The sequence below is a fragment of the Mangifera indica genome, chromosome 6 (assembly GCF_011075055.1).
Source record: "Mangifera indica cultivar Alphonso chromosome 6, CATAS_Mindica_2.1, whole genome shotgun sequence".
NCBI lineage: Eukaryota > Viridiplantae > Streptophyta > Magnoliopsida > Sapindales > Anacardiaceae > Mangifera > Mangifera indica.
Window position 1 is genome coordinate 13,460,688 of NC_058142.1, and position 27,638 is coordinate 13,488,325.

The 27,638-nt window shown below is 33.0% G+C and overlaps 3 protein-coding genes across 7 annotated transcripts; all 3 read left to right on the plus strand.

The window, feature by feature from the left end:
* Positions 1-672: 672 nt before the first annotated feature.
* LOC123218145 (LRR receptor-like serine/threonine-protein kinase GHR1) lies at positions 673-5,447 on the plus strand. Its single transcript, XM_044639391.1, has 3 exons — positions 673-2,511; positions 2,636-4,177; positions 4,685-5,447. Exons 1-3 carry the CDS (start codon positions 1,458-1,460, stop codon positions 5,266-5,268), a joined length of 3,180 nt encoding a protein of 1,059 aa, XP_044495326.1. The 5' UTR covers positions 673-1,457; the 3' UTR covers positions 5,269-5,447.
* Positions 5,448-13,643: 8,196 nt separating this feature from the next.
* LOC123218690 (small RNA 2'-O-methyltransferase) lies at positions 13,644-22,570 on the plus strand. 4 transcript variants are annotated; one of them, XM_044640237.1, is made up of 10 exons: positions 13,644-13,733; positions 14,720-15,055; positions 15,621-15,710; positions 16,514-16,968; positions 17,130-17,375; positions 18,046-18,971; positions 19,697-19,848; positions 19,937-20,053; positions 20,823-20,960; positions 21,876-22,570. In XM_044640237.1, the coding sequence occupies exons 2-10, from the start codon at positions 14,786-14,788 to the stop codon at positions 22,326-22,328; spliced, it is 2,847 nt and encodes a 948-aa protein (XP_044496172.1). In that variant the 5' UTR covers positions 13,644-13,733; positions 14,720-14,785; the 3' UTR covers positions 22,329-22,570. The 4 variants fall into 4 exon arrangements, with proteins under 4 accessions (XP_044496172.1, XP_044496173.1, XP_044496174.1 ...); XM_044640238.1 differs by lacking the exon at positions 13,644-13,733 and adding an exon at positions 14,142-14,457; XM_044640239.1 differs by lacking the exon at positions 13,644-13,733 and having other exon boundaries at positions 14,483-15,055; positions 19,700-19,848.
* LOC123218691 (protein POLLENLESS 3-like) lies at positions 22,277-27,619 on the plus strand. 2 transcript variants are annotated; one of them, XM_044640242.1, is made up of 5 exons: positions 22,277-22,412; positions 23,837-24,049; positions 24,546-24,694; positions 24,789-24,857; positions 24,950-27,619. In XM_044640242.1, exons 2-5 carry the CDS (start codon positions 23,837-23,839, stop codon positions 25,479-25,481), a joined length of 963 nt encoding a protein of 320 aa, XP_044496177.1. In that variant the 5' UTR covers positions 22,277-22,412; the 3' UTR covers positions 25,482-27,619. The 2 variants fall into 2 exon arrangements, with proteins under 2 accessions (XP_044496177.1, XP_044496176.1); XM_044640241.1 differs by lacking the exon at positions 22,277-22,412 and adding an exon at positions 23,282-23,537.
* Positions 27,620-27,638: the final 19 nt, after the last annotated feature.

Here is a 27,638-nt window from a genome sequence, read left to right on the forward strand (position 1 = left end):
CATCTGTGTACATAAATTATGTATTAAAAATAGATATACATAATTTTATTGATACAATAATAGATAAAGACATCACCACATCATGGACCACTCAATTCTTCGGATTGATTGATCTCTGTGGTGCTCTTGATCTGGATACCATTGATCTCTGGGACCTTCTGCAAAGGCCCATCAATTATGTTTACACCAACCTCACCTCTTGAGTCTTGTGTATTGTTATTGTGATTTGGGACCTGTGGTAGCCCTAGTTGAAGGGCTCTTGTAGTCCTCGCCACGTGGCACCTTACGCACACTTTAATGTCCTTATATTTATTTTATTTTAATTTTACCCAAAAGTTAAAGGAGAAAATAATTAAAAAAAATATTCTTAAAACTGGATTTGATAAAACCTTTGACGTCCACTATGCAGAGTATTTAGTGAGATTCTTTCTTTTTCTGGCGGGTAAATCGCTAATTATATAGATAATAAAAAAACCCTAACATTTTCCCGCTATCTTTTTGTCTTGCTGACAGTGATGTACACTAACCCTCAAAAGAATGAACAGAAATTAGTTTGTTTTTTTTAATTTAACCTGACAATGCAGACATATTTGGGTTTTGTTTTTGAGTCTTCACATGCTTTCTCATAATGAGCAAAAGAGACAAACGCCAAATTCTTTTTTGGGGTTTATTTTGATGATGGCATTAAAGAAAAATTAGGACTTTCTCGTGTTTTAAGTTGCTAAAATGGGCGCTAGATACTGTTACTAGGGTTTTATTGCAAAAGAATTTCTAGGTCCCTTTCATTTATGACATTCTAGTTGTTTGAATGAAGACCCACGTTTTGTTCATTAATAGGTAGTTTAGTCCGGTACTGTGCTTGGTAGTAGAAAGTAATCTTTAAGATATAACCCATCTGTAGTTTGTTATGTAAACATATAAAAAGTGCTTTTTCCTCTTTAAAGTCTGAGTCTTTACGTGAAAAAGTTACTGCAAAGCTTACATTGTAAAATAAAAATGAGATCTTGATAAGAAAATGCTGTTTGGGAAGCTCAGTCAGTCCCTTGAAGCGAACATTCGTCCAAGATTTGGTCCTTGGTCAGGTAATAGAGTACTGATTTGGCGCACATTTTGAATTTTTTAAGCAATGTGTTAAGGGTAGTTGTTTTACTTTTGTAAAGGGGTGAGTGAGTGTATAATTTGTAGAGTTTATAGCCTGAGATGTCCTCTTTTTGTTGCACATTGAACTTGCCTCTTGCTTTCACGGTGTTGGGAAAACCTCTTTCTCGGGCACATTGAGCTTGTCTCTTGCTCTGGGTTTTTCTACAGATGTTGATGATGAAATATTGTGTTTTATGATGATTTTGCCCTATTTGGCCTAGTGTTCAGTTTGGGATTGTTTCTATTTGTGGAGTAGAAAGCTAGAGAGCTCCCCTTTTATCTTTGAGTTTATCCTGTATCTTTCTGACTAGGTGAATATGAATCTGTTTAGGCTTTTAGTTTTATCCTTGTTTTTCCTTCATGTCATGGGTCAGCTTCCTTCACAAGACATTTTGGCGTTGCTTGAATTCAAGAAAGGAATCAAGAATGACCCAACTGGTTATGTCCTTGATTCATGGAATGAGGAGTCCATTGACTTTAATGGCTGCCCCTCTTCTTGGAATGGAGTAATTTGTAATGGTGGGAATGTTGCTGGTGTTGTCCTTGACGACTTAGGTCTGTCGGCTGTTGCAGATTTGAGTGTGTTTGTGAATCTCACAATGCTTGTGAAACTCTCCATGTCAAACAATTCCATAACAGGCGTAATACCCAACAATATAGGCGACTTCAAAAGCCTTAAGTTTCTTGACATCTCCGATAATCTATTTTCTTCACCACTGCCTCAGGGAATTGGTAAATTAGAGAGCTTACTGAATCTCTCATTAGCTGGAAACAACTTGTCTGGCTTTGTTCCAAATTCGGTATCAGGTCTTGTTTCAATCCAGTCGTTGGACTTAAGTCGCAATTCCTTTTCTGGGTCACTGCCGAAATCATTGTCGAGGCTGAATAACTTGGTGTATCTGAACCTATCGTCTAATAGATTTAGCAAGACAATCCCAAAAGGGTTCGAGCTGATTTCTGGACTTCAGGTGCTTGACTTACAAGGCAATATGCTTGATGGTCATCTTGATGAGAATTTTTTCCTCTTGACAAATGTCAGTCATGTTGATTTTAGTGGGAATATGTTAGTGAGCTCTAGCTCTCAGAAATTGTTACCTAATATCTCCCCAAGTGTTAAGTACTTAAATCTTAGCCACAACCAGCTCACTGGGTCACTGGTGAATGGAGAGCTACAGCTCTTCGAAAACTTGAAAGTATTGGATCTGAGCTATAATCAATTGTCTGGAGAATTGCCTGGATTCAATTTTGTATATGAGCTTCAGATTCTCAAGCTCAGCAACAACAAATTTTCAGGTTTTATTCCTAATGATTTGTTGAAAGGAGATTCCTTGCTGGTAACTGAACTGGATTTGAGTGGCAACAATCTCTCAGGTAAGTCTTGCATTTCTAGTAGTTTCTTTTAGCTACATCATTCTTATGTTCAATACTAAATTATCTTAGCTGCGAAGTCATACTTTGGTTTACTATGTACCTGACGTTTTGCTTCATCTTTCAGGGTCTGTAAGTACGATTTTGTCGACAACTCTTCAAATACTTAATCTCTCCTCTAATGGCCTCACTGGTGAACTTCCTGTGCTAACCGGAAGTCTTTCTGTACTTGATCTTTCAAATAATCAGTTTGAAGGTAATCTGACTAGAATGGTGAAGTGGGGTAACATCGAGTACCTTGATCTCAGCCAAAATCGTTTGACAGGGTCCATTCCTGAGGTAACGGCACAATTTTTACGTTTAAATTATCTCAATCTATCTCGAAATTCCCTTAGTAGTTCACTCCCAAAGGTTATTACTCAGTATCCAAAGCTTAGAGTCCTTGATCTCAGTTCCAACCAGTTTGATGGTTCTATGCTAGCTGATTTATTAACTTCATCCACATTGCAAGAACTCCACGTCTCAAATAATTTACTCACTGGTGCGATTGAATTTTCTCTGCATAGTGAGTCCAATCTCAAGGTTCTTGATCTTTCCCATAACCATTTTAATGGCTTTTTTCCTGATCGACTTGAATCATTGACTGGACTTCAAATGCTCAATCTTGCTGGAAATAATATATCAGGTTCTTTCCCAACTTCTATGGCTAACATGAGCTCTCTAAGGTCATTAGATATATCCCAGAATCATTTTTCCGGTCCTTTACCAAACAACTTGCCCAACACTCTTGAAGCCTTTAATGTTTCATACAATGAATTTTCTGGGGTTGTTCCTGAAAATTTGAGGAAGTTTCCCAGTTCTTCCTTTTATCCTGGAAACTCGAAGTTGCGTTTTCCAGATGGTGGTCCTGGACCGGGCAACTCCCCTGCTGAAAGTTCGAAGAGGAAATCTATCAACACTGTTATCAAAGTCATTGTGATAGTTTCATGCATAATTGCTGTTATCATTCTTATCCTGCTTGCTATCTTCATACATTACATCCGCATATCAAGAAGACTGCCACCAGAACCTGGTACACATAAAGATATCCACAGGCGTGCTCTATCAAACCCCTCTGATGCTACTGGAATAGGCAGTGGCAGGCCTTTGGTTGTTTCAGCGGAGGATCTTGTGGCTAAAAGGAAAGGATCATCGTCTGGGATTATGAGTCCTGATGAGAAAATGGCTGCAGTAACTGGCTTCTCTCCATCAAAGACTAGCCATTTGTCTTGGTCACCCGAGTCTGGGGATTCATTCACAACTGAAAACATTGCAAGATTGGATGTGAGATCACCTGATCAATTGGCTGGTGAGTTGCATTTTCTTGATGAGACACTTAGTTTGACACCTGAGCAGCTATCAAGGGCACCTGCTGAAGTGTTAGGGAGGAGCAGTCATGGGACTTCTTATCAGGCAACAGTGGAGAATGGGGTGTTCTTGACAGTAAAGTGGTTGAGAGAGGGAGTGGCGAAACAGAAAAAGGAGTTTGCTAAGGAGGCTAAAAAATTTGCAAATATCAGGCATCCAAATGTTGTGGGTCTGAGAGGGTACTATTGGGGACCTACACAGCATGAGAAGCTCATTCTTTCAGATTATATCTCACCTGGAAGTCTTGCAAGCTTTCTTTACGGTAACATTTTCCCCTCTATATTTCTAAACTTAATAAATTAAGTCTGTTGTGTGTTCCATTTCATCTTTCACTTGAAGTCTTGCAATCTCATTTCTAATATCATTCCTTAGGACATGTTATTTGTGATTGTAGATAAATAAATTATAAAAAAACTAAAAAAATCAGATGAGAATGCAATGAAGTGCTGCTTGCAATTGCTAATGGCCTAGTATTCGATTTTTACAAATTTTGGCATGGTTTTGCACACACACCAACAAATCAAAGATGTATTAATATATACGGTTTCAACCTCATGCCATTTTCATACTGAAGTTTTCCTTTTTAAGTGTTCTGTTCAAGGGACAAAATTCAATTACATTCTAGAGATGGTCCAGGCTGTTTTTTTTTCAAAAAAATATTTAACAGTGACTAATTAAGGTTGAGAATAGTCTCTTCTAGTTTTGCATTATGCATTCATGATTCTTATAATAGCTAAAATTCAGTTTCATTGATTAAATCCTTCTTTAGATCGACCAGGAAGAAAAGGCCCACCATTGACATGGGCTCAGAGACTCAAAATAGCAGTTGATGTTGCACGTGGCCTGAATTATCTCCATTTCGACCGTAGTGTTCCTCATGGTAACCTAAAAGCTACAAACATACTTTTAGATGGACCTGATCTTAATGCACGTGTTGCTGATTACTGTCTCCATCGCCTCATGACCCAAGCTGGCACCATCGAACAGATTCTTGATGCTGGTGTCTTGGGTTATCGTGCACCAGAGTTGGCTGCATCCAAGAAACCATACCCCTCCTTTAAGTCAGATGTATATGCCTTTGGAGTGGTATTGCTGGAACTTCTAACTGGTAGATGTGCTGGTGATGTGATTTCTGGTGAAGGGGGAGGGGTTGATTTAACTGATTGGATGCGGTTGAAGGTTGCAGAAGGTCATGGCTCCGAATGCTTTGACACTGCATTGGTGTCAGAGATGGGGAATCCGGCAGCTGAAAAGGGAATAAAGGAGGTCCTTGGAATAGCTCTACGATGTATACGATCTGTTTCTGAGAGGCCAGGTATCAAGACCATATACGAAGATCTATCATCCATATAGCTTTTGTCATACTTGGTTTATCTGGACCTGAATTTTGTGGGAATTTAATAGCTCATTATCTCCCTTTTGTTAACTTGTGATTCTGGCATTTAGTGTGATTAGCCAATTTGTATTGACAACAGTTTGTTGTAAAAATGGCGCATATTTTGATTGAATACAAAATTTTCACACGTTTGCCATTTCCATGACTCTGCTAGTACTTATACTTACATTTGCAGTTGCAACTAGAATATAGGCCTGTATATAATCTGGAAAAATTGTCAATTATTTGCCTGCATTTTCTTTTAGTTAATTTCCAGACTACCATTTATTTCCGAGTGAAGAATCCTCATGTAAATTGCACTGGCAGCAAGATTTTGAGATAATTGTGCTTCTGAAACTACCAAGTTATGGACCCAATTCTGTTTACAGATGAAGACATTGCAACAATAAAGTGCTCAACTTAAGAGATGATTGATGTTAGATCTTGGGTAGAAATTGCCCGGTTGGCTTTAGGTTTTCACAGATTCGCATTTCAGTTTCTTAGAAGTGTCTTTCACCTTGAACATGTTTACTTGATTATAGAGGTGGTGTTGTATTGAATTCACGATTTGATTTAAATGAGGTGCTTTTGAATCAGAGTTTTAATTTAACAGTTTGGTTTGAGATGAATTAGTTTGTACATATGATAGTATTATTCACTCCTCTAATAATACTATTTCTCTCATTGATATAACATTATACACTAACTCAAACAAGTTTAAACTAAAACTTATGACTTTGATTCGACCTCAAACATATTAGCTCAGATTTGCTTAGGTGATGTGAGGTGTGACAATTAACATCAAAGGCAAAGCCAATTGGGCACATTCAATTCAGATTAATTAGATTTAATAGCATATAATTAATTTGCTTGTCTATCCATCTTGAGGTCTCCGTGATATCTCCTCCCTTTCAATAATTTCCAACCCTTGCATTTCTTCATCCCAGTTTAAGGTAACATTTTTCTTGGCTTTACAACTTCTAGTTCTCTAACTGTAAGTTTTGTCATCATTTGAACTTTGGAATCACACCATACCTTCCTTTATTTTTGCCTCTCTCATTCAATCAATCAATCTCCCAAGAATTTAATAAGTTGTTGCCTGTTGCTTCTAATTCTACATAAAAATTTCACTTTTATATTATTAATAGTTTATGTAGTTTAGGGCAAAGGCAGAATTAGGCCCTTTGAAGGTAAACCCAGACTGACCCTTAATTATAATCTATATTTGAAAATTTTAAGTAAGCCCACCCTGATCTATTTGAACGAATCTACCCTTAATTCTTAAATTCCTTTAGCAGACCCACCATAACTCAAAACCCAAATATTATTACTTTTGAATCCCTAACCTCTTATAACATCATTTGCATTTAACAATCCACAACCACACCTCCCTTGATTTTTGCTTTACTTATTCTTTGTCATTCACTCATTCTCCCAAAAATTTGATAATTTGTCATCTATTTTTTGGTTCGATTATCGGTTTATCTATTTTTCAAAGTCGGTAAACCAAACGGAATTGGTTTTAAAAAACTTGAATAAAAAATTAATAAAAGATTGAACATATTTTTAAAAAATTGAAAAAATATAATAAAATGGAATAATTTTTTAAAATTTGGTTCAAAACTAGTTAACCAAAAATTTGGTTTGATTAAATAGTATTTCAATTCGATTCAAAATTGGTAAATCTTTCAATTTATTTGATTTTGGTTTATGTTTTCTCTAAACTAAAAATTTGGTTCGATTCAAAAAATTAATAAACCTGTGCAGTTAATTGGGTTTGAACATCCCTATTGCTTCTTGATAAAAGTTTTATTTTTTTTGCTATTAATAGCTTGTGTAATTTAGGACCAGGGTAGAACTAAGCCCTTGGAGGAAAGGCCCAGACCCACCCTTAATTATTATTATTATTTTTAAATTTTAAGCCAAAGCACTCTTATTTATTTGATCGGGCCAACCATTTATTGTTAAATTCTTTTAAAAGGCCCGCCATAACAAAACCCAATTTTTTATTTCTTCCAAATCCCTAATCTCTCATAACCTCATTTGCATTCAACAATCCATAACCACATATTTCTTGATTTTTACCTCACTCAATCTTCGTCATTCACTCATTTTGTAGAAAATTTGTTAGATGATGTCTATAGCTTCTAGTTCCAGGCAAAATTTTCATTTTTTTGTTATTAATATTTTGTGTAGTTTTGGGTAGGGTTGAAATTGGGCCCTTTGAGGGTAGGACAGAACCTACCTTTAATTCTACTTTATTTCAACGAACCCACCTTTAATTCTTAAATTCATTTCATAGGCCCACCATAACCAAAAACCCAATTTTTATTTCTTCCAAATCCTTCTAACCTCTCATAACCTCACTTGCACTCAACATTCTAATGCTACTCCTTCCTTGATGTTTGTCCCACTTATTCTTTGTCATTAACTTATTCTCCTAAAAATTTGACAAATTGTTGTCTCCTACATCCAGTTTTGGGCAAAAAAATTATTTTTTTATTGTTAATAGCTTGTGTAGTCAGGTTGGAATTGGGCCCATTAAGGATAGTCTGAGACCCACCCTTAATTCTAATTTTTTTTTTTTTAATTTGAGGAGACCCACCCATAATTATTTGAATGAGACTACTCTTAACTATTAAATTCTTTTAGTAGACCCACCATAACCTAAAACTAGATTTTGATTTCTTCTAAATTGCTATCCTCTTATAACCTCATTTTTGCATTCAACAATGCACAACCACAACTTTCTTGATTTTCACCTCACTCATTCTTTGACATTCACTCATTCTCCTAAGAATTTCATAAGTTGTTTCTTGTTTCTTCAAGCTCTAGGTAAAATTTTTATTTCCTACTATTATTAGCTTGTGTAATTTAGGGTAGGGGTGAAATTAGGTCCTTAACTCTATTTTTTTTGGGTTGAAAATTTTAGGCAAACCAATCTTTATTTTTTTGAATGACCTTTACCTTAATTCTTAAATTCTCTTAGCAAGCCCACTATAACCAACAAACTAGATTTTTATTTCTTCTAAATCTCTAACCTCTCATAACCTCATTTGTATTCAACAATGAACAACTACAAGTTTCATATCCTACTGCTTCCACTTTTAGGTAAAAATTTCATTTTTCTATTTTTCATAGTTTATGTAATTTAGGACAGAGACAGAACTAGACCCTTTGAAGGTAGGCCTATGCTAACCCTTAATTCTATTTTTTTTTTTTTTGAAAAATTTAAGTACACTCTCTTCTTTATTTAAACTGACATACCCTTAATTTTTGAATTCTTCTGGTAGACCCATTGGAACCAAAACTCCAACTTTTATTTCTTCCAAATCCCAAATCTTTGATAACCTTTTTTTCATTCAACAATAGAAAGCCGCACCTTCCTTGTTTTCTGCCTTACTCATTCTCCATCATTCATTCAACTCCCATGAATTTTATAAGTTGTTGCTTGTTGCTTCCAATTCTAGGTAAAAATTTCACCTTTTCGATTATTCATAACTTGTGTAGTTTAGAGTATGGTGAAAATTGAGCCCATTGATGGTAGACTCAAACCCACCCTTAATTTTTATTATTATTTTTAAATTTTATGCAGGCCTACCCAAATTTTTTTGAACAATCATCAAATTCCCCATTGATTTTTTTATTTTTGTTATTTTAGGATATTTTAATATTTAGTTTTTGAAATTTTTTTTGGTCATTTTGGGGTATCTCAACATGTAATTTTCGAATTTTCGATCGATTTTCAGTTTTTATCATTCTAAACTATTTCAATGTGTAGTTTTTAAATTTAGCTATTTTTTTATGTTTATCATTTAAAAGTTTTTGGACGTGTATTTTTCAAATTTTAGTTTAATTTTTTGATTTTTTTTCAATTTTAGGGTATTTTAATATGTAATTTTTGAATTTTTGATCAATTTTTGAATTTTCATCATTTTAGGGTATTCTAAAGTGTAGTTTTCAAATTTTAGGTTAGTTTTTTGATATTTTTTTAATGTATAAATACATTACCTATAAGTTGCATTTGTACTTTGATCGCATGCTACAAATAAGATAATGACAACAACATCCATGGTGTATATCTGAAAAGACTATAGTCATTACAGAGTATATAACATGATGTCTAGGGGTGTATACAGTTCGATTTGGTGTGGTTTGACAGATTTTTCAAACCAAACTGAAAAAACGATTTGAAAATTTTTCAAACCAAACCAAACTGAAAAAATACGGTTTGATCCGATTTAGATTACGATTTGAACTATAATTATCAGTATCCTACGATATACGATACATAATGTATTCTACGATATGATATGATATAGATAGAAATAATACGTATCATAAGATGTATCGAATTAATACAATACAGTAAACGTATCATATAATACAATATATATTACCTATATGAAATGTATACTTTTTTAGAGAAAATGATAATACGTTAGGGGTGTATATGAAAAATTTTAAAATGTTAAGGGTGTTTGTAATATTTTTCAAAATTATGACGTCTTAATGATAATATTTTATTAGTAATTTATTATTTTAATTTTTAAAAAGTGTATCATACAATATGATACACAATATTGTAAATTAGGTTTCTAATATACAATATAATACACAATTCGATTACTATAGCTTGAATATTTAAAATTATATATATATAATTTAATAAAATTAATTGAATTATAGTTTTTAAAAATATAATATACATATATAAAATAAATATAAAAAATATATATATATATAATATACATATACAAAAAATAACAAAATAAATTTGAAAAAACAAGTGGTATACCTAATTCCTTATTGGAATATTTTGTCAAATATAGTTTATATATATATATATATATATATATTATAAAATTACGGTTTACAGTTTGGTTCGATTTAAAAATCGTTCAAACTGTAATCCGAACTGAAAAAACAGTTTGAAAAATTTAACCCAAATTGAACCATTTTACAAACCAAAGCAAACCATAATTTTTAGGCAATTCGATTCGATTTTACGATTTGAATTGAATTATGCACACCTTTAATAATGTTGATATGAGATTATTGTCAACTTTAATATTTCATTGATACATTCTTTAACTTTTATGAAAAACCAACATCACGTGTTATGATATTCTTTTTTACCAACACTAAAGTAATTGGATATATCTGGTTATTACCATTGATGGTCACCATAAGAAATAAATGTTTGAGATATCAACATTTAAGGAAAATCGTGTCAATGCAAATAATATATTAAAGATATTGTTTAAATGCACAGATGGAACATCCCAATGCGATGAAAAAATTCTTAAAACAATGTTCATCGTCTGTTTCTATAGCTGTTACGGTTCCCAGATTAGCATGCTTTAAATTATAGCAATAATCAAGTAAGAACATAAATGATTATTCTGGTGAGTCTCTCAATGAATTTAAAGCCTAATTTCTTGCTCGTCAGACTTATGAATATGAAATGTCAATTTTATATTGTTTACGATATCAATAATGATCTCTTTAGATTGATAAATTCGATTAATTAACACAAACTTTAATCTCATTAATTAACCTAAAACCCAAACTCCAGCTTGTCTGTGATATGACATTATCTAATCAACTGAACATGTGTGGGTTGGATTCATTTTATCAATTCGAAAGACTTGACTTAGTTTGACTTTGTTGTCCGTTTGAGAGTATTGGTATTTTTCATCATAACACTTAATTTTTCATCTTCCCGTGTCAGACTTAAGAACTCTATACTAAAATCCTTTCTGTAGGGCAAATTGGTCCACAACATCTTTCAAAAGTTTTTTTTCCATAAAAAATGGCATCGAGTTTTACAATATTCCCCTCTCAAATCGAACTTGCATCACTTGATGATGTTGAAGGCTATAGAGAAAAATCAAGAAGCTACTTAAATGGATCAATGGGAACATTATCAAAAAATGGTCTTAAATAATTTCTGCTACCCATAATAAGATCTTTAAACTACAAATTATTTATATCATAGTTAATAAGTAACTTATCCTCGAAATCTGTCTCATCAAGAGGAATATCAATCATCTCATTTCCCTCAAAGTCACCCTAGTCTAGAACTCTCTATTTGTCTCCACGAACCCATTCAGCAGCAATATAAAATGCATCATTATTAAAATCAATCAAATCTTCCCAAGCCGATTCTTTTTTCACTTCACTATCATTGTTGCCAATTTTTTCTTCTTCTTGTCCTTCGATTAGGGCATATGTAATAAAAACATGAATATACTCCTTGAAATATTGAGACATTTTGAATGTAGTTTTTAATTGGATTAATACTGCACTATTCACTCAAAAGTTGAATAAATCCCTCAAGTGTTGTTCTGAAGAAAATTTTAATAAATTGTTTACAACCTCTAATATACTTCATTATGTTCTCATCACGTTGAATTCATTCTTCTTGGAAACGACCCATTTTAATTATTAATCTTATAATGAAAAATTTGGGGAAAAATTAAACATTTATAAAAAAAATCTTTTGATATATATGACATCTCTAATTTCCCAACATATCATTAAATACCCCATGCATCATCTGAAACCAAAATATTAATTTCATATATTAGGTAATATCTAAATGACCCTTATTTTTTTCTAATATTTTTTTTACTCCCAAATATATTATAAAAGATCAAAATGCATCATTATTTTATAACATATGAGCTTGATATTTTTATAATATTGTAAATGTCCTCTTGTTGTCTACATATTTTTTAGCACCCTCATATTTTATCTAATTTCACAATACCCCTTATATTTAGTTAAAATTTTGTTTTACCCCTTTAAATATTGTATTGTATCGATATGCCCCTATATTTTATCAAAATGTCTTTATATATTTCTAATATTTTATTTAAAACTTTCTTGCAATGTTTAATATGAAATGCCCTCATATTTATATAACATTCATTCAATCCCCTATAATTATCTAACAGTTTTTTAATATCCTTATATGTTCTCTTGTATTGAAATGTCTCTATATATTTCTAATATTTCATTTAAAATATTCTTAAAATGTTTAATATTAAAATGCCCTCATATATTTCTAATACTTCATTTAATCCCCTATAATTATCTAACATTTCATTTAACATCTTCATATATTATTTTGTATCGAAATACCTTTATATATTCCTAACATTTCATTTAAAACCTTCTTACAATGTTTAATATAAAAATACCCTCATATTTTTCTAACATTTCATTTAACCCCCCATAATTATCTTACATTTATTTTTTACCCTTATATGTTGTCTTGTATCGAAATCCCTCTATATATTCTTAACATTTCATTTAAAACATTCTTACAATGTTTAATATCAAAATACCCCCCCATATATTTTAAACATTTCATTTAACCTCATATAATTATTTAACATTTCATTTAATACCCTCATATATTGTCTTGTATCAAAATGTCTCTATATATTTTAACATTTCATTTAAAATCTTTTTATAATGTTTAATATTAAAATGCCTCCATATTTTTAACATTTCATTTAACCCCTATAATTATCTAACATTTCATTTAACACCTTCATATGTTGTCTTGTATCAAAATACATCTATATATTCCTAACATTTCATTTAAAACCTTCTTACAATGTTTAATATTAAAATACGTCCATATTTTTTAAACATTTTTTGACCCCCATAATTATCTAACATTTCTTTTACACTCTCATATGTTGACTTATATCAAAATATCAGTATTTTTTTCTAACATTTCATTTAAAACCTTCATACATTGTTTAATATTCAAATATCTTTCAGATTTTTCTAATATTTTTTACCCCTCTAAAATATTATTAAATATCTAAATGTCTTATTTATATAATATACGAATTAAATTTAACAAATAAAATTAAGTTTTGTGTTAAAATTCGTATAAAAATTTTTTCTTACGAATTGATTTTTTTGATTCAAATTAAAAAATACAAATTTTTTTCTGTTAAACGAACTTACTTTATTAAATATTGAGTAAAAATGAAAATGAGAGTGATTGTTTGAATGATGTGAGAAATATATGTAAGTGAGGGTTTATATAGAAGTAATAAAGGGTAGTTATGGTATTTTAAAAGATTTTTGGGGTATTTTCCTTTAAATTTGAAAAATAAATATTTTTACTTTAGAATAGAAAAAAAAAAAAATTTTTCCTTAGAGAGGGGTAAAATAGATAGTTAATTTAATTTATCAATAAAAATCCCCTTCCCAACGAAGCCGCTGAAAACGAATGGGTTGACTGTGACTTTGATTCAACGTAATCAACAAAATGCCTAAAATTCCTTTTATACCCCCAACTTTCCCTCCTTTATAAGTCGTTTCCCAAAAACCCCCACGCCCAAACCCATACCAAAATTCTTAAGAAAGCTTGAACCGGAAGCCAAAAAAGTGCAGAATGCCATTGCGAATGAAGGTACAATTATTGCTCTCTTCGTTTCCTTTTTTTTTTCCTTTGAATCTTTATATCAATTACTTTCTTATTTATTTTTTGGTTTTTTGTTTTTGTTGCGGAGGGCTCTTTTAATGCTTTTGTTTATTTTGTTATCATCATTTTCAAATGATGTCTCAGATGCTTCGTTTGCGAGAGCTTTGCTGAAAATGCTTTAAGTGAATGTGCTCTGTTTTTTCTTTTTCTTTTTCTTTTTGGTGCTTTGTCTAGCAGTTTCTGAGAAAGTGCTTAAGTGCGCTTTTATTATTTAAGAAACAGTTCTTTTTTAATTATTTGAGCTAAATGTTAAAAAAATAGTGAATGGAGATATTAAACTCTGCGAAGTACATGGTTTTTTTAAATTTATTTGTCTGAATTTGATAAATTATGATGTTTGCATAAAAAACTTGTTTTATCTATTCATCGATGCGTTATTTCAAATATATGGGTGTCAATGTAATAAGTATGCAAAATATGTCAATTTTCCCGTTGTATATAATGGGAAGGAGAAGAGAAAGCATTGCAATGAATTATGCAGTACCAAAATGTTGCAGTATAAAAGCATTTAGTTGTTGAAGTTCATCTATGTTATCGTGTACTGTGGTTATTCATTTTGGACATTTAAAAATTGGAGAAGGGCTTTTGAGGTGTCCATTTTCACGGTTTTGTGGAGAGACAAGTTTGGATTTTTGGGTTCTCTATTGAAGTTGTATGATTTTCTGGTTTTTAATTTGTTAGTATCAATATATGGAAAATGCTAGCCTAAGTTGATCTTTATTAAGACCACCTTAAGAAAAATATGCATGCACCACAATTACTGTACACACCTGTTTTGTGATTATTGTGTTATTTATAGTAAGATGCAGCCTACACATTCACAATATAGATCATTCCATGTGAAAACATGTATGATATGATTTTAACCCTTCCCATTTTCTGAGGTTAGAACTAATTTGTTTCCCCTTATGCAGGAGGCAATTTGCTACAGTACTGTCATAGTTGTTTAGTATATTAAATCCAACAATTGGTGAGTGCTGATGGAAACTGAAGGCCCCTCAGCTGTTTCTGTGAGAAAGACAAGTCTTACTCCGAAGGCTATTATTTTCCAGAAGTTTGGTAAGGAGGCACACTATACAGTAGACGAAGTACCTGCTGCTCAACATGGATGCCCAGGATTGGCTATTCCTCACAAAGGTCCTTGCCTTTATCGCTGCAGTTTGCAGCTTCCGGATTTTTCTGTTGTGTCAGAAATCTGTAAGAAGAAGAAAGATGCTGAGCAGTCTGCTGCTGAGAAGGCCATTGAAAAGGTTTGCTTTATTTTATTTTATTTATGTTGTTGTGATTATCTTGCTATTTTATATACTTCCCTAATTTTGGGAGCCTTGATTATCTATTAATGCCCTTTGTTCATACTCATTGCTGTGGGGATTATTTTATTTTTGTTAAATTTTTATTATTTTTCTCTGATTAATCTAGATAAATTCTTATTATTTTTGTTAAATTCTTATATTTCATGTTTTTATACTTCATGTTTACCCACGTTTGCTGGCATGTTGCTTTTCCACTGTGTGCTCAATTGTTTATGGTTAGGCCTACTGGTTCTGCACTTGATGTTATAATCGATGCTTGAACTTACCTTGGTTTCAAGGAGCTGGATGGTTATATTAGGGTGTCAGGTTAGTGACAGGATTGCAAATAACTTGTTAAAGAAGACAAATTGCTTTATTGAAACTTTGGCTTCTTTAATGATACAATTGCTTATCCCAAAAGAAAATGGGTTTTTTGACTGAAACTTACATTTATTCTCAGATCAATTTATGTTATTTTTCCCCTGAAAATATCACTTATTGTCTATTTATTTTGTTGTCACAGCTTGGCATTGAGACTTCAACGGATCATCCCTCTGCTGGGGAAGCATTCAGTAAATTAACTGGTTGTGTAAAATTTCTATTTTCAAATGAGGTTGGTAGTTGTTCTTGCATGAATTGTGAATAGTTTCTTTCTAGCAGATCAAAGTCTAAGATCATATCTTTTCATATTCATATGTGGCGTTGTTTTAAATACATTGGATTTTTATTATAATTTCCTCAGTTAGTGTTCATTGAACTGACAGTAACTAATTGCAATAGTGACTGTATCTTGCATTTATATCCTTGTCAAAATTTCAGATTCCATTAAAGTAGGGTTTACTGCAAGTATTTATCTAGTTTATTACTGAATTTTTTCTTCCCTGTCTAATTTCATAGATTGTGATCTTCATTACCAACATGTGGATATCTGACATGTGAGTGCTAGTTACCCTTTAGCTTTGGTAGTTATGTGGTTGACGTGGAGTAGGTAGCTATGAATATATTTGCTGCATTGTTTTAGTTTCGGTTTTACTGAACTGTCTAATGGAAAAGAAGAGGTGAGTGATAGAAATTTAGTTTTTTTGAACCTTTATTATTATATCTGGTGAGGCTTACTTCTTCTGAGAAATCAAGTGTTGGATCTTGTATGATTGTAAAAAGTTAAGAATTTTTTATCCTTTTCTGCCCTTTTCCATGATATCCTTCTGTTATACATGAAGTTCATTTAATCTATGTAAAGATGGAAGCTAACATTTATGATCATCTTTGTTTGCTAAAATTTGGTTTTTAAGGAAATCTTGGATTGAGTTTGGGTAATCAAACCTATGAGTTGTGTCATACCTATTTCTGTTACATGAGTAAGTTTAATTGCTATGCTTTTCTAATGGGCTTTATCTTTTCCTGTCATTGTTAAAGTTCCTTTCATCACTTCATCCACTGAGCGGTCACTTTAGAGCAGCTTTGCAGAGAGATGGCGACCTTTACAGTTCAGTTCCTGCTTCTATCATGGCTGTATACGATTCAAAGCTCAGTAATTTGTGTAAAATAATTAATCCTGAGGCAGAGTTAAATAATATTTTGGTCATATCATATATCATGAGGGCTGCTGCTAGGCTAGAGTCTGTTGTTACTTTCGAGGGACAGCTTTCTATACGGAGGAAAAATCCATATCCACCTAATATTATAGAATCATTAGTAATCCAGCAATCTGATTCCGCTAATAGCATATGTTTTCAAGGCATATATATTCCATGTTCGCTGGAGAAGGCTGTTCAGTCAGTTACACTTGATGTTTCGTCAACTGGGTATTATCTGGATGTTATTGCCCAAAAACTTGGTTTAACAGATGGAAACAAGGTTCTTGTCTCAAGGTAGGTGTAACTATATTTGAAAAGGCATGGGAAGGTTTCTTATTTCCTATTTGTCAATTTCATTTTTCAACTTCTCTTTGGTTTGTGAAGTAGGATTACCTTAATTCCTTCTACATCATGTGTGATTAATTCATGGTTTTTTTTTAATTGGTGTCTAGCAGGACCATTGGTAAAACATCTTCTGAGATGAGATTGTACTTTGCTGCTCCAAAGTCATTCATTTTCGATCTGGCATCTGATCTTCCTAATGTGAAAGGAGTTGCTAACTTTGAAGGTTTGTTGAATCCAAGGGCAAGCTACTTCATTGGTCAAGAAATATATGGTGATGCAGTCTTGGCATCCATTGGATACACATGGAAGTCTAAGGACCTTTTTCATGAAGATATAACCCTGAAATCATATTACAGGTGTTTTTTCATTTAATGTTTTTCCTGGACTTCTTTTTTTGCTCTCTTACCCTTTCCTCCTAGAATGTTATTTGAAGCCTTTATACTAGACTGAAATGTTTGATTTTCACCTTTGGTGGCACTATCTTGGTTGAAGTTGAAGACTGTTTTGTTTAATATTCAAGCTTAGCTGCACATTTTATCTTCTAATTTTCAGTATATGCCCTTTGTAAGCACTGCATACTATTGGTATTTCTTTTTACTGTACTCATTCTTGTGCGAATTTTTTATTTCATTTGCTCTTATAATAGATTTCCTCTAAAATATTGGGTAGTTGCCTATAAGTTTGTTCAAAACTGTGCAGAAATTCAGATAATTTAGAACTCTGGTATGATTGGAGTTGATGTTGGACATCCTCTTGATTATTGCAATTTATGCATTTTAATTTCTCCTTGTTATCAAGTTTAAAGGGAGTATAATTGTATGTCTATTTTTACACCTGCAACTATATTGCATGAACTTAGGTGCTCTTGGGGCAGCATTCAATTTTACCTTCCTTTGTATTTATTTTTTTTGTTTTATGTAGTATGTTTTGTCTGATGCATCTTTTCAGGTATCCAGTGTAAAAGTAGGAAAATTTTAAAAATTGAATTGCCTTGATTTCATAATCATTCCAGATCTGCCTATCCAGGGTGCTTATAAGTCTGATGCCCACTGGAGTTTACAAACTGTCCAGAGATGCAATACTTATGGCAGAGTTGCCCGTGGCATTTACATCGAAAACAACCTGGAGAGGTTCCTTTCCAAGAGAGATTCTCAGTATGTTTTGTCGTCAACACTGGCTGTCTGAACCTGTTTTTATTCCTTTAGCAGCATCATCTGAGTCAACAAGAATACACCAGAAATTTGTGGTTCCAGAGTCAGCTGAACAAGAGACAGAATGTACAGAAGCAAGTGGCAATCTTACTAGTGGCCAAGAGATGATTAGATGCGAAGTAAAATTATTTTCCAAGTGTCAAGATTTGATTTTGGAATGTTCACCCAAAGAATTACACAAGAAGGAGAGTGATTCCTTACAGAATGCTTCTTTGAAAGTTCTCTCTTGGTTAAATGCATATTTAAAGAACCCTGACATGTCTTTGGAGATGCTAAACTATTCTGCTGGTGCCCTTGACATTCGATTTTATCCCCAAAACTTTTTCAAAAAGTTTGCATTATGTCGGTCTTGTCATAATGTTGATCATAGTGAATCTCAAAGAGGTAGATTTCTAAAATCAAACTCTATAAGTGGGCTAGATGCTGTCCCTGAACATGGAGTTTGTTGTTTGAGCATAGGAGGTCCTGATTCTGGTGTCTGTCCATCTAATGGGTCCTTATTATTTATAAGTTATTCCGTATCTTTGGTTATAGAAGCCCAAAATATGAAAGAACTTCTTGAAAGCAAAGAGGAGTTTGAATTTGAGATAGGGACTGGAGCTGTTGTTTCATATATAGAAGCTGTTATAACACAGATGTCTGTTGGTCAGTCTGCTTGTTTCAATACACAGTTGCCCCCTCAAGAGTTGATTTTAGCTGTAGCTGATGACACTGCTAGAACTCGTTCACTGTTATCATCAGGTGAGTTACCCACTCCATTATTCTCAATTAAATTTTCTTTTTTAAAAAAAATAATGAAGATGTGTTTGGTATCTAGAAATGGATTGTGTTTCTTGATGTGCAATCTACAAAATCAGTTATAATTCTGGATACCGAGTTGGAGTTTTCAATTCTGTTTATGAATGCATTAAAGGTGTGTATTTTTCAGTTATGGTTTATTAGTCATGGACATGTTTGGATGTATATCACCTAAAAACGAGAGAAAAAGTTGCATCTATCCATGTTCTAAGTGCTGGATGGTTATTCTTTTGGTAAGATTAATTTTTAAAGAGTTTCTTTCTGAAAAATTGAATTACATGGTTTAATTACTGGCAATTGGTAGAAATTTTAATGAATGCCTTTATTTTTGGGTGTAATAATCTTGTGAAAAACAGAATTGCTTACGCATATAAATGACTTGAACGGTAGTTTCTCTTTATGGCGTTCAAAGTGGTGAAATGTCTCAAATTATTGGTATTATTAATGTTATTATTATTATCATTTATTAAAAATAAGTTGCTACAATTTAATGAAATGAAGATGATTTCAGAAATTTATTGCTGAAATTTCTATTATGGTGCTAATCCCTCTGATAAGTAATTTCCTAAGTTGATGGAGCCTAGTACCGTTTCTGTTATATTTCTTAAAGAATACATTCAATACTTAATGAACAGTGCACTGTATTTGCTAATGTCTTATTTTTGTAGAAGCTTGCTGCTTGGAGTACTCTATAACATTGTTGAGCATGACAGAACCCCCAGAGGACAGAATGGAACAGGCTCTATTCAGCCCTCCACTCTCAAAGCAACGGGTGGAATATGCTGTGCAGCATATTAAAGAATCTTGTGCTACTACTTTGGTATATATTTAATATGTATATGCTTTTGATATTTGACGGTGATATAAGAACAGAGTCTAGATTTTTATCATGTCTGTTCCTGTTGCAGGTTGACTTTGGATGTGGTTCTGGAAGTCTACTGGACTCTTTGTTAGACTATCCAACAGCTCTTGAAAAAATTGTTGGTGTTGATTTATCTCAGAAAAGTCTCAGCCGGGCAGCTAAGGTCTGAACAATTTACTGCTATGGAATATTGCAATTAGAGATTTGTCTAAGAGTTTTCTCTAAGTTATGGTCTTATCTAGGCTAAACATGAGATTTATCTTGAGTTGTTCATCAAGTTGAATTTTTTCAATGTGTGACATGTGCATGTAGGTTGGCTAACATTTGACAGATACAATTGTTGGTGTCTTTTTCACAATTGGGAGACCTTAACTGTTACTGATATAGCATTTTACTGCTATGGTCATGTAATGTTGGGGCGGTTTTGTGTTTGATAGGTCTAATCATGGGTGAATTTTTCTGTATGTAACAGAGAAGCAAAACATCTACATAATCCCATACTGGATAGAAATGCCACTGATAGATTTACTATATAGCAGTTTTTGTTACAAGAGGATCTCTATTGCATTTAATTGCTGCCAGGAGCAGAAAACATAATGCAATGTCACAGAGAATATATAATCATTGATGATGTTAATAAAGTAAACTTCAACTAGGTGACTGTCATTGTTAGTCATGCATTTCTCATAAAAATTCTAATACTTTTAAAATTAAATTTTGCTCAAAAGAAAAAAAATTGGATGTTGCTTTTAGACTTGTATGCCCAAAAACTATAGCATGTCTTCTACAAGTAGCTTAATGATTGGAGATTAAATTATGGAATTATCTAGTCCTGTAAGATAATTATAGATTTGCATTATGCATATTATTTTTATGTTTATTAATTTGGTTTGAAAATTAACTCCATAACTTGCATTTTGCTAATACTGCAGATACTTCATTCAAAACTCAACTCAAAGTTGGATCCAGCTGTTTCATATACTGGCATAAAGTCTGCTGTACTTTATGACGGTTCCATTACAGTTTTTGATTCTCGATTGTGTGGTTTTGATATTGGTACTTGCTTAGAGGTATTCCTAAATCCATTTTAAACATATCACATAGAATGGATCTTTATTAATTCTTTATCTTTTATTTTCTGGTCAGAGTCATCGATAAAAAATAACAAAAGGAGTTTGATAGTTTTTTGTTTTTTCGGTTCTTCCAGTCCGACCTTTTTTACAATTGACTTTTCCATAATGACACCAAAGCATCTGAAAGCCTTGTATATGTGAGATGATGATATCATGTCTGAGTGCAAAATTTCACAAATATCAACGAAAAAAAAAACTGCAGAAAATTTAAAGACTGGTAAGGCCTTGGGAAGATTGGGCAACCATTGGTTTTTCTTTTTTCCTTTGAAATTATTTTGTAAAATAAAAATGAGAAATTGAAGATTGTATTTACAAATTTTGAGAATGATTTTGGTGCTTACTTTGAAAATAATAACATTATTTTTTTATCATGAATAATTCTAGTTGTCTTGAGAACCTAGAAAAGAGAATTTCTTTATTATCTGTCAACTGTGATATATAGATTTGAAAATAGGCCAGTTTAACATTCATGTGAGAGCTGTTAGCCAATATTTGCACCATGTATCTTTTTGAGCACCTAAATAATGATTATAGATTGTCCTCCTGCTGTAACTGCAGTATTGTAATAAATCTTTTATCCGAGTCCCATCCAACTTGGGCAGAGCCTTTTTTTATTGCCTTAGGGTTCCATGGCACCTCAGGTCGTTGCAGGAAATCCTAACGGTTTGTGTAGAGTATTACAAGGACCTTATGTCCCTTGTCATTATTTGCAAATTTGCAGTTGTGAAAATTAAGTTTAGCAAGCCAACACAATGCAAAATTTTGCTTCAGTTTGGTAGAGTTGCTTTCATATATGATTGAATATTTCATTGTCCTCAAGTTGATATTTTTGTTTGGGCTGAAAAAAAATAGGTGATTGAGCATATGGAGGAGGAGGATGCATCTTTGTTTGGCAGCATTGTGCTAAGCTGTTTTCGTCCACGGATTCTCATTGTTTCCACCCCTAATTATGAGTATAATGTGATACTTCAGAAATCCAGTCTAACAAGCCAAGAAGGTGACCCGGATGATAAAACAGAGTCACAGCCTTTGAAGTTTCGTAACCATGATCACAAGTTTGAATGGACCAGAGAGCAGTTCAATCGGTGGGCATCTGAACTAGCAGCAAGGCACAATTACAGCGTAGAGTTCAGTGGGGTTGGTGGTTCTGCTGGCACCGAACCAGGGTTTGCTTCTCAAATAGCCGTCTTCAGAAGTCGCTCTGAAACCAAGGAAGATAATCCTCAAATTGACAAAGAGGTAACTCACCATCACAGAGTTATATGGGAGTGGGATAGTAGCAATTGTTCAAGGACTGCTCTTTGAGAAGTAAACCAAGCTACAGCCGTTCTAGTAGCACATATAAGAGGGATCTTTTGGTAAATTTACCGGGCCATATTATTTTAACTGGTATGTTGTGCAGTTTTTTGGATGCCAATATTGCCTCAGTGACCTTACCAAAGTTGTCTAGCTATTTAGTAGCTTATGATATAGATGGAATGTCCATATAATGAAAGATTGGATATTTAAATTGAAAATTAGGTAAAATTGTCAAAGATTGAAAATTACTAAACTTTTGTATTTTAACTAGGTTGATACCCCCATACAAAATAAAATTATCCATGTAAAATTAAAAGTGCATGACACCCTCCTGTCAACAAATTTTGACCATGTCTGGGCTATCAAAACGACCGATTTGCATTCTTAGGTTAGGTTTTTGTAAAAATCTTCAAATATTTCAATTTTCAACATCTTTTATCTTTATCTAAAAGTTAATAAACACTCAGAATTACCCATTATGTATGTATATAAAGATTATTAGAGATTGTACTTGTAAATAATTCGACTATTTGGATAGAATCTACTTTGATTGAATTTGAACAAATCTAGTTGACATCTATGTTTTAGCCAAAACTCATGCCCAACCTCGACCTAGTTCTTTAGCCGAACAAATCTAGTTGTATGGTCAATTATTAAACTTGAGATTTGTTTTATTTAATTAGATCGGTAAGAATAACTTGACTCAGATGAGGTTCCTTTATGAGAAAAATTAAAGTTAAAAAACATTTAAATACCAAGCCTTATGAACAAGAAAGTTACTACAAGATGATAATTTTAATATAATGTGTGTATTTAGCAGAGCAAAGCAAGTAAAGGATGATAAATTTAATTTCTTTGTGCAAAATATGATGTCAAAAATTAACAAAATAAAATATAGACTGCCACGTGTAGCAATATCAACAACATAATGTCTGTCCGATTTACTAACTAGCGTCTGTTTACAACTACTTGACTTTCTTTCCCGCCTCGCACTTTCTGGAATCTTACATTTTTTCTCAGAACAGAAAATTATATCAATCTTAATTGAATCTCAATAGCAGTAATCGTACCGTTGATATTGTTCAGTTGTTCCGTTCATTTCTCGTAAATTTCACAATGCAGTCGACTCATGACCAAAACGACGACGAACTCTTCCATGTCATTCATAAAGTCCCCGCCGGTGATTCTCCCTACGTCAGGGCCAAGTGTGTTCAGGTCGTGCGACGGCGTTTCGGTTTTCTGTGTTTAATTTCTTTTGAATTCGTTTCTTGTTCTTTCGTTATTCTTGAATTCTTTGTTAATGCCTTCTATAATATGTAAGCAGCTAGGGTTAGGGTTGTCGTTTGCATAAAGATGTTATAATTATTGTAGTAAATAACGATTAAGGACGATAATCTATAGAATTCATGATCGAAAATTTAAGATTAAGGATTTGGGGTTCTTTAGTGAAATCATAGCGAATATATTATTTTTCCTCATGTATGTTGTTTTGATTTGGAGTTTTTCCACTACAGATGATCGAGAAGGATCCAAGCAAGGCTATTTCCATGTTTTGGGCTGCAATAAATGCTGGGGATCGAGTTGATAGTGCCTTGAAAGACATGGCAGTTGCAATGAAACAGTTAGATCGATCTGATGAGGCAATTGAGGCCATCAAATCTTTTCGACATCTATGCCCTGATGATTCTCAGGAGTCTCTTGATAATATCCTGATTGAACTCTACAAGGTAAATCATTGCATTCTTAAAAGAAGGAATATTAATAATAATAAAAATACTAAAAGCGTTCAACTAGCTCGTCTTTTTCATTTGCTGTTGTGAAATAGTTCACACTGAACTCCGATTTATCATTCACGAGAATTATTTGTTTATTATGTTACTTTTTTGAGGCACATTTACATACTTTTGAGTTGATCGGGTCAGTCCTCCCAATTTCATCAATTAAAATTCCTCAGTTTAGTGGGAAATATGATAGCTGAAATGAGCTAGGTCATAACTCTTATATCTATTTAATCAACCTTCAAAACAAAGTAACTTGGTTTCATGTTTATCTCTCTTGCTAATGCTCAAAAGTGCAATACTTTTCCTTTTTACCACTCCATCGATATTATGAAAACTAGGCTTTTTGGTTAATTGCCATTTTAACTTTGCATTGTGTTTAATTTTGGGGAATTTGATCACCACTCTTGGTATAGCAGGAATTTTTTTTGTTTTGTCTTTGCAGAGGTCTAAAAGGATTGAAGAAGAGATTGAATTGCTTCAGCACAAACTGAAAAATACTGAAGAAGCTATAGCTTTTGGTGGAAAGAATATAAAGATTGTGAGATCTCAGGGGAAGAAGCATGAAATAACATTTGTTAAGGAGTTATCTAGGTGGACTTTTGCAGATATTCATTCTTGTTCTTCTTTCTTATCTTTGCTAAATGGTTCTTTTCAGTTAATTTGATGTTGGTTGACAAAAATGCAGGATACTAGGAAACTTGGCTTGGGCTTACTTGCAGAAAAATGATTATCAGAGTGCTGAAAAATATTATATGCAAGTTCTTTTGTGCACCTAACAATATGCCAGCATATTCAATATACTTGATGGAAATGAGAACATATATCATGTTGGACATTTTCTTGCAGGAAAGCTCTGTCTCTGGAACTGGACAAGAACAAGCAGTGCAACCTCGCAATCTGCTTGATGCATATGAACAGGATTCTAGAAGCAAAATCTTTACTTCAGGCTGTAAGAGCTTCGTCCGTAAATGAAACAGTGGACAATTTGTATTCTAAATCCTTTGAACATGCTTTCCAGATGCTAACTGAATTAGAGTCCAAATTAATGTTACATGAAACTAAGAGTCCAAGTGGGAAAATACCATGGAAGCAAACGGTAGCTGGTGAAACTATGTTTGACAATGTAGTATTTTGTACACAGCCAAGATATATTCAAGGTTCTTATAACAAAGAACAGAGAAGTAAAAGATGGAGGGAGGAGGTCCATAACAAAATGGAAGCTCATGTAGTCCGGAATCTCAATGGGGAATTACAATCTTCACCTAATGAAAAGTCAGGAATGGGGCTGCGAGACCCTGCAGCTATCTTGTCTCCTACTTGTGAAGGTTGGAGGAGGAGGACATGGAAACTTATTTCTCAAGACCGAATCAGAAGATAATCTCTGGTTCTATCTATTACTTTCTCTTGCATTCTTCACAATTGTTCATTTTTGTCTTCCTAAAACCACCTTTGGAGCAACATTTGTTTTCAATGTTCTAAACTTAGTGTTGCTCTTTTATATTTACTTACTACTTTACATGGCCCTCCGTTGCATTCTTGTATTAAAGCTTTTAAAATACACAAAAATAAATACATGCATGAATGCACACACAAAAACTACATTTGCGCACATTCATAGATTCACGCACACTGATTTACCTGCAAGTTCTTGTAAACAGAGACAACTCTGTATGGTTGTTTTCTCTACATGCTTGCAATATCAAACTTGAGGACAATGTTGGTTGATTTAATTGCTGCTGCCTTCCCTTCTGAACATTCATTTTGTCTGTATGTATATATGTATGTATGCATCTATCTATACGTATATTTCTCTTTTGCTCACATTTTTTTCTCTATTCATTCCAATCTTAAGATATTCATTGATTGGAGTGAAGTTAGGAGAGAAGTGAAATGACACGGAGGGATGAACCTTTACATCTCTTTTGTCACCAATTGCAGACTTCTTCACTTTTTGAGAGTTTTGGTGGAAAATAAAACCAATTATTGCTTATTTTTCCAGTTTCCAATTATAACATCTGACTATAGTGTACGGTACTCCAATTTTATTTTGTAGTATTTCATTGTGTTTGTGAATTTATTACTATACATAAATACTAACTTGATTTCTTTAAGAGCACATAAGAACTTCAGCAAAAAATGTTTGAAGCATTATCTTTCTCTCTCAGCCACATTGTTTTTCATTTAGTTCATTGGGTATTTTTCTTAAAACACTCTCTCTCTCTCTCTCTCTATATATATATATATATCCAATCTCGTGGAATTTTTGAATTTTTTTCCTCCCTCCTCAGTCCTGGATAATTGTTAAGGCAGCAGTTTCCAAGCAGCCCAAAATCTTAATAACATTGCTACTATGTCACCTGCATTGGCCTTGATGCTACCTATTTGGTCTCTTTTTGTTTTGTAGGGAAAAGTCCCACAAAAAGCTTAATTTCATCTGATTTGTGAGCGCTTTCTTTTGTGATTTTCCCATATCACCTTTAAGTAGACCACTAAACCATATAATTGTGTGGTTATATAATTAATTTGGAAGAAAATGCAGTATTGATGGTAGGTGGTGCATTTTTTTTTTTTTTAATTTCACCTTGAATTTACAAATCATGTCTTTTTTTACTTCATTTGAATTAAAGCTGAAAATCCTTGAAGGCATTGCTTGACAAGAAGACTTCCTAGTGCTGGTTTTCAACATCGTATAAAACCGCCCTTAATTATATTTTCTTTTCCTTTCATTAAAAGTGCATTGTGTTATTAAATCTAAGATTAATATGATTTGTGAAGCCAATGACAATTATACAAAAGAATCTCTTATTTGTTCTCTTTATTCTTTTTTTATCCCTCTTGATTCTGGTACATTCTTTTTTTACTATTACTGATATATGCGGTGAATGGCTATGCATTGAAATGACTGGTATGATTCGCTTGTGGATTTTGGGTGTTTTATTTTGTTTAATGAATCGGGTCAAGTGACTATTCTGTTTGTTCAACTGTATTTGGTAACTGTTGCAAAATGTTGTTTGCTCTCGCAGCATAGCTTGTTCTTGTTTATGGCTCCATAACTTTGAGTTGCTGGGGTGTCAAGCTTTATGGATTTCTGTAGGTTGCATTATTGATGTTTTGCTTAAGTTTGTTTGGTTGCAAGATCAGGTTGAATCACAGTTTCAACTTGAAGATTAAATAAATTGCTGCTGGAGGAAGTAAAGTCAGAAACCTTTAGTTTGGCCTCCTTTTGGCGGAAAGTTGCAGCATGGAGGTTTTACTAGTTGATTGCTTTGTTTTTTTCATCTATTTCCTTTTTGACACTTCCTTGTGGTTCTTGTTCTGTACTAGGTGTTTTGGCGTAGCTTTCTGCCTTATTTGTCAGAGATCATTGAAGAAATAATTAGTACTAGGTTCAGGATTGTAATTCCAGTGCTTCTGTGAGAACTTCTCAATCATAACTCTGAAATTTGCACTTTTTAATTCTGTAATTATATTGAGGTTGTTATATTCTCCATAATAATAATTTGAAATTTTCAACTAGGTAATCCTACAAAGGCCG